Here is an 8,016-nt window from a genome sequence, read left to right as displayed (position 1 = left end):
ATAATTCTAAAAATTTTACTATTTATATATATGGAAACAAGATAAAGTATTTAGTGTGTTAAGAATTTAAATAGTTTTCAATTTTTTTACTATTTGAAATGTGGTCGAGTATCTGCGGGTATTCGCGAGGATGAAGATGGGTTGAAAATTTTCACCTATAGCGGGGTTTGGGTTGGGGTTGGGGTTGGGGTTGGAGCAGGGGCAGGAGTGGGGGCGACGGTGGGGTTTGAAAGCAGGGGATGACAAATTGTTCCCAAACGCACCCTATGGCCATCCTTAATTTTACAGAATAAAATCATAGAACCACACTTTATCAAACTCAATTATTTTGTAATTATTTTAGTTGAATATCAAACCACTAACTACATGTAACTACGGAAAAATGACTCAACAAATGAAATAAAGAAAGTAGAGTTTGTTAGAGAATGTATTTGAAAAGATGGTTAGCTAAAATAGAAAATTAGATTTTTAATTAAAATTTAACTAAAAATTTGACTATTTTGATGGAGATGCTCTTATAAGCCACTTACTAAAACAATCTTTATTATAGTAATGAAGTTTAAAACAACATAAATTCAAAATCCTCCCACTCAACCCAAAATATTTGGGTTATTATTATCATTTATGAGTTCCTACAAAATATTAAATGAACAAAAAGTCTGGGATCCTACACTCAAGTGTCCAGAAATTATCCAGAAGAGTGATGTATTGTGGAAATTATTTGCGTATTTTGTGAGGTCCATGCATAACATAAATCTCAACCACATATTCATATTCTCTTAAAAAAATAATAATAATAATAAATTGAAATTCAACCATCCTCAAAATTTAATTCTAAGTGATTTTGGAATAATATATATATATATATATATATATATATATATATATATATATTTCATGTATTTTATTTTTATTTTATTATGTTACTAAATAATATAAGAATTAAAATTAATATTTTTAAATGAGGGCTGGGGATAGAATTTAGGAGTTATTACTGTGGAGAAGTGGTTTGGAAATACTCTTGGATCCTGTAGGACGTTCCTGATCCTCTGATTGTCACCTGAAAAATGGATTAACACTCCGGTCAAGGATGCTGGAATTAGCACTCCGACGGATAAGTTAATATATGTCTCTCGTTTGCTTATATCTTAAGTTTCTTTAGTCTGTTCTCACATACCTCTCTTAAGTTGATGTTCCTCTATTTATATTCCTTATGGGCCCTAGGGTCGGGCCCACTCTTAAGCCATTGCATAATTGCTCATTCGGCCCTTCTGTCGTCTGCCAATTCCCACTCGGCTTCTTATTCAACTGGTTCTATCACCGATTTATCTATTCGGCTTCAAGATCCCCCTGGGCGGAGCCGAATAGCATATATCCTGATTTTCCCCAAATTCATGGCTTACACATAAAAGATACTCGGCTCCCACAATTACCAATTAGTCTCATTAAATAAACTTAAATATCATTAAATTCTATTGTTTTTTTTTTACTGCACTAATAAGTCCTATTATACCTATACCTATCAAGTTCTTTTATCTTCTCTTCTCTTCTCTTACTCTCTCTTTACCCTTTTTCTAAAAGTTTCACGCCACTATTTTCTACTATTACCGCCGCCATCGCCATCCGCCTGCCACCACCACTGCCATTGTCGTCTACCTACCACTACCACCATCTTCTTTGTCCACCCATCATCTTCTCTTCTCTTCTCTTCTCTTCTATTATCTCTCTCTCTCTCTCTCCATCATTTTTTCAAAAGTTTCACACCACCATTCTATACCAATGCCGCAGCCATCTTCCCACCACCACCGTTGTCATTATTCAAATGCCGCCACCGCCCACCAATTATCTCCACCATCATTGTAGATCTACACTCTATCGTCGCCGATTTATACTTTACCGTCGTATATCTATAGTCTTCCGTCGTTGATCTAAATAACCACCATATCACAACCATCTCCTTTGTTTCAAATTCATATTTATTTTTTAGTAATAAATTTATCAGTCTCTTTTATTCTTTTTATATATGGAAGAGTATGATGAATTATTGTCGATGAATGAGTGAATAGGAGTAAGAATAGTGAATATTAATAAATAAATTTACAATGATATATTTATCAGTTAAGACTTATAAGCAAATAAATCTGATTAATAGGACCGACCCATATGTGTCCCAATTTATCTTCCAAACCACAACTCAAATGATAAATGGCCAAAAAATAAAATAAAAAAATTAAATCACCAAAAACTCAGCAGGCCACTAGCCAGTGGCCACTCGCCACCCGTATTCACAATGAAAACATATAACTTGCAAATAATAATAACAAGAATAGCGTTATGCATTATTTTGGTTCTTATATAATTTCCACAACTTTGCTTACAAACATCTACTAAATTATTATTGTTTCATCTTATTATACATGGAAAATTAATTAATAAATCTTATATTTTCATGGTTTATGAACCATTTAATCTCATAAATATTCTTATAAATCTATAAGTTCTATTTCACATTAAAATCTCTCAAATGAAGTGTACACACATTTGAAAACGTAATAAGGCAATAGCGCATACATTAAAATGATATCCCATTATTATGTTTTAAAATGATGGCACATTTGAAAAAAAAAAAAAAAAACTTTATAATACAATAGTGTACAAATATCTCATTGTCACATTTTGAAAAGAATGACACACATGCACAAATATCCCATTATCACATCTCACATTTGAAGAAAAATGATATATTTGACAAAAGTTTAATAAGTCAATAGTACACATCAGAATAATGTTACATTATCATATTTTAAGAAGAATAATACATTTAACAAAGATTGAATAAGACAATACTACACATTAGAAGCCTATTCACATTTGGAATCTCCAAAGCATATAGTGAAAGGATTTCACAGTGTGCATTTTCAAATTCAATCAAACTTAATAATCTACAAGAAAATTCATGAAATATTAAACAACTTATTTTTCTAGGGTAGGACTTGTGAATAAATTTCACCAATTTTTTTTTTTTTTTTTATTAACTACACAAATGGGTGTGCCACACTCCCATGTGGACCAGACGTATATATGTTTGGTAAAAAAATTGGTATTTCAAAATATCTTAATCATTTTTGTAGCCAAATAAGTTTCCATGTGTCTAGCTTTTGTTCATGCAGCATCAACTTCATTAAGAATTACACCTACGCCCCATGCAAGAATTCATAGAACACCTCACGAAACAAAGCTCTTAGGCTACGTCATCGTTCTCATTGTCATCCAATGATCTCCCCATTGTCTCATGCGTAAACAAGCGAGTCGTGATCACTCCCACAATGCAGGCTCCTCCAAGTATCACCAATCCAGCTGTTATTCGGTTCGCATTAGAATGATCATTCTCTTCGTTTTGCTGAGAAGCCCAATAGAACCCAATAGACCCAACAATTGCTCCAATCTTTCCAAAAGCCCCCGAAATTCCATGGCATGTTGATCGAAATCTTGCTGGAAAAAGCTCCGCAGGAACTATAAAAGTAGTCGTGTTTGGTCCAAAATTTGAGAAAAAAAATGTAAAGCCATATAGAAATAGAAATCCTCTATCTGAGTGGTCATACCAGTAAGAAAAGTATGGTATCCCCATGGCAAACAAGGCAATAGCCATAAAGAAGAAGCCCATAATCTGGATTTTGACTCTGCCAATGTGATCGATGAATAAGACAGTGGCAAAATATCCTGGGATTGTCGAGCAAATTGCCAACAGTGCTTGGAATCTTGCAACATTATAGGCGTCTTGGTACGCATTCATGTTCTCCTTTTTAGGGAGATATTGGTCATTTAATTGAGACAGAACTAAGGTAGTACTGTAAAAGACAACATCAACCAGAAACCATGAAACGGCAGAGGAGAAGAGATCGCGGCCATGGCGGCGAAAGAATGCTCTGGAAAAAAATGGGTAATCAAGTGGAGGAGGATAAGGTGGTAACTCCTCATTCCTTAGGGGAAGGTCTAGCACATTTCGCACATCGTTGACTGCTTGTAGGACATTATGCTCTACCAAAGCCGTGTATCTGTTAAGAGTAAATAGACAAAATTAAAATGAGACTGAATATAGTTGTAAAGGATTTTGTGTTTATATAAACGGGAAAAGTTAGGGGTCATGAAAAAATTTTTATAAAAAATTTATGATCTTTGGATTACCTTGATTAGTGTGTGGTGTTTTATTTTAAATGTAGTCTAAGGATCACAAAACTTTCATGATTATTTTCATAAAAGATTTTTCATGATATCTAGCATTGTTGTAAAAAATAAAGAAAGGTATGCATATATATATATATATATATATACAGCAATGCTAGGTATCATGAAAAGTCTTTCATGAAAATAATCATGAAAGATTTGTAACCTTTGAATTACACTTAGAATAAAGCATCACACATTAATCAAGGTAATCTAAGAGTCACAAATCTTTTATGATCATTTTTATGAAAATTTTTTTATGATCCCTAACATTTTTCATATATATATAGAGCTATTCTAGGAGCACAAAATTCTATCATAGAACAAGAGACAATCTCCTTATATGAGATGGAATCTGTCCATTTTATAGGTTCTACCCCATGTGAAAATGTTATGTCTGCTTTTTTATTTTGTACATGTGTATTCAATGAAACAAAACCTTGATGACAGTTGAATCGTTTCCATTAAATAATTGAAAATTTTATTCATGTAATAAAGACGTAATACAAAGGCTCTGAATTTTATTTGAAAAAAGGTGTGGCCCCTTTCCAATTCGTTATCGGAGAGATCAAATCTAGTCAACTATGTGCCCACCTTAGGCTAGCTTTGACAATTGAGAACGTTTATTTTAGGAGACTCGCTGAGTATATTATTTATATTAAAAATTAAGTTAATTAAATTTAATATTTATTTGATCATATTATTATTTTACGAATAAAAATAGACATCTAGTTAATTTAATTTTTTACGTTCATAATGTGGTGATAGACCCTACAATAAAACTATTCAATTTAAATTTTTATGTTCATAATGTGGTGGAGAGGCCCTACAATAAAAACTATATTGTTATCAAGACAAGTCTGATGTGGGCCTATAGTAGATCGGAGTAGACCTCTCTAATCCTATCACAATTAGAGAATTCCACTTGCATAATTTTAGAACAAAAATTTATATAAAAATTCTGATTTATTTTATATTGTGTAGCAGTCATCTATGTATTTGTCGTGTGGTATAATTAGGGGTATAAAAATGGCCTGTAACTCGTAGGCAGTTCGAAATTAGCCCATGGCTCGAGGTAGGTCTAGCTTGGGTAGGTTTGGGCCCGAGCTTAGCCCGAGATCCTAAGCCTAGGCCTAGACTATCATTTTAAAACACGTCCTAGTCCGTGACCTGCCTTGACTCGGGTATGCCATTTAAAAAATTAAATTTAAATATAGACATTAGGTGAAATTAAACATATAATATGTTAAAAATACCTTGTAAACAAAGAAAAAATAATAGATTTATTTTTGCAACAATATTAATAAGAGTAGTACTAACTCTCACATAGCTTAATTAGCGCTAAGTAACCTTATACAAAGATTTTCTAAAAGTTTTTTATACTGCAACAAAATTATTTTCTTGTATATATATCCCCGCTTCACTATTTGTTTTATATATGTTAGCAGAAATAATGAAAGTTTTCGTAACATATATGGATAATGAATATTATCTAACCATTATTACTGCAATGAAAGAAAATTTCGATAAATATTTTAATCCATTGTCTCATCTTTTAGGTTTAGGCATAATAATTGATCCCAGACGTAAAAAAATTTACAAAAATTTTTATAATTTATTTTCGCTGATCAAAAACAATTTGACCTTGTTATGCAAACATGCAAAACAATATTTGAAAAATATATGGCAGTTGCATCTGCAAATACACCTATACACACTACACCAGTAGCCTCATCTCGAGGCAGAAGATTAAGTATTTTTCAGCAACAAAAAGTAGAAGAATGTCTCAATATACAGGTGTAAATAGTTCTGAACTATAACATTATTTAGAAAGCCCAGTAGTTGATGATTTCAAAAATTTTAATATTTTGAATTGGTGGAAAGAAAATGAAATTATGTGGCCTTTGCTTTCACAGATGATCCATGATATACTACTCGTTCTTATTTCTACAATTGCTTTGGAAACAACTTTTAGTGCAAGTAGACGGGTGCTGAGCAATTATTGCAACAGACTTTGGTCTCAAATGGTTGAAGTACTGATGATATACAAAGATCATATGTATGCGCTTACGAGAAAAAAAAATTTATAATAAAAATTAGGTAATTCAAAGTGATTTGGATGACATATCATTTGGTAACGTGAATGAATTGTCTGCTTTCTCCGATAATAGATCAACAATTTATTTTTCACTATTTTATTTCTTTTTTTCTTTTTCTTTGTTTTTTTTTTTTTTTGTATTAGATTATTTAGATGAAGTATAATGCAAATGATTGGTAAGCTAGTAAGTGCCAATCTAGCTGTGATGTACTTAACTTATAGGGATACAATTGCTTTACTATCATCAAAATTTTAAGATTTAAATTAATAAATTAAAAAACTTAAGATTTATTTTGTTATCAGACTTAAATTCTTAATTTTTAAAACATTTCTCAAAAAAAAAAATCCAAAAAAATCAAAGTCAGAAAATGACCAAACACCCAATATAAAGATGTCAATATTTCAAATATTTCTTATATTTTGAAAACATAAAAAAATTTACCTTGCAGTTTCAGGCATCTTCATGCGCCAGTAAAAAGTCAAACCGGCCGGAATGGAACCGATCAGGAGAATGAGCCGCCACGCCCAGTCCGCGTCCTTGGGCGTCTTTTCATAAGAAGAATGCGACGCCGCGTCAAATATGGCGCAAATCGCCATGGTCACCGCGGAACTCGCCAAAATCCCGAATCCCTGCATCGAGAAAACGGCAGCTATGAAACCGCCACGCGTCCTCCTATTAGCAAACTCCGACATGATAGTCGCCGACAGAGGATAATCCCCTCCAATTCCCACACCAAGCAAGAACCTAAAAAAACCCAGACTCGTCAACACACAGATGGGGGAAGTGCAGATAGAGAATCCGCAACCAATAGAGCTGAGCACCATGAGCATGAGTGTGATGCCGTATACTCGGCGTCGGCCCATACGATCGCCGAGGTGTCCGAAGACGAGCTGGCCGATCACCGCCCCTAAGAGAGCAATGGCGACCATGGCGGAGGTGATGGCGATGGGGACCTGGTAACGCTTTTTGGGATCGTCAACGTCGTCGTAGTAGACTCGACCAATGAGTCTCATGATGGGAGGGATGCAGAACAGATCGTAGGCGTCGGTGAACAATCCCATTCCTGCAATTATGATTGCTTTATAGTGGTAGCATTGGGTTCTCGCAGTGTCGAGGGCATTAAGGACTTGTTCTAACGACATTATTACTACACAACACCGGTGAGGAGAGAGATATGACTTTTCTGCACTTGTTGCTGCCTTGAGATGGGATGGGAAACTTATACGTATCAAGTATTTATACGATAACTGACACCGACTTCTTGGTTTTGTAAATTTTTTTATTCGTGGTTTGAGTGTTGTTTTTTTGATAAGCAAAAGAGAGCTTTATTGATGAAGAAAGCAGAAGAAGCATACAACTTACATCAATAAAGAGGGAAGTGCAAAAGCATCACCGCGGGCCTTAGCAATCCCAACTAGGTTGGCACCGCTAGGGACGCAAAATCATCTGCTAGCACTTGACCCAAGATTGGCGAGAAGCCAATGCAGAGAAAGGAAGAGGAAGGGAAAAGAAAAAAAGCAAGATCTACCACTAAACATGAAACAACAATGAGCAAAAATCTTCAAACTGATACAACCCAAGCCAGAAGAATGATGCACCAGGACCAAACATTGAGCAGAATTCTTCAAACTGATAGACAGATCAGACCAAGCATCCAAAAAAGCAGACCAACAATAAAATACCAAGGGGGCAC

The 8,016-nt window shown here is 34.1% G+C and overlaps 1 protein-coding gene across 1 annotated transcript; it reads right to left on the bottom strand.

Annotated features, from left to right (window-relative positions):
• Nucleotides 1-2,934: 2,934 nt before the first annotated feature.
• Nucleotides 2,935-7,605, bottom strand: LOC114310267 (putative inorganic phosphate transporter 1-9). The gene is made up of 2 exons (XM_028256218.2): nt 6,765-7,605; nt 2,935-4,055 (listed from the first exon to the last, which is right to left on the bottom strand). Exons 1-2 carry the CDS (start codon nt 7,463-7,465, stop codon nt 3,242-3,244), a joined length of 1,515 nt encoding a protein of 504 aa, XP_028112019.2. The 5' UTR covers nt 7,466-7,605; the 3' UTR covers nt 2,935-3,241.
• Nucleotides 7,606-8,016: the final 411 nt, after the last annotated feature.

This window comes from Camellia sinensis, chromosome 6, assembly GCF_055761805.1.
Source record: "Camellia sinensis isolate YWXY chromosome 6, ASM5576180v1, whole genome shotgun sequence".
Taxonomy (NCBI): domain Eukaryota; kingdom Viridiplantae; phylum Streptophyta; class Magnoliopsida; order Ericales; family Theaceae; genus Camellia; species Camellia sinensis.
Note: the sequence above shows the minus strand (reverse complement) of the source record. Positions and strands in the feature narration are given on the sequence as shown.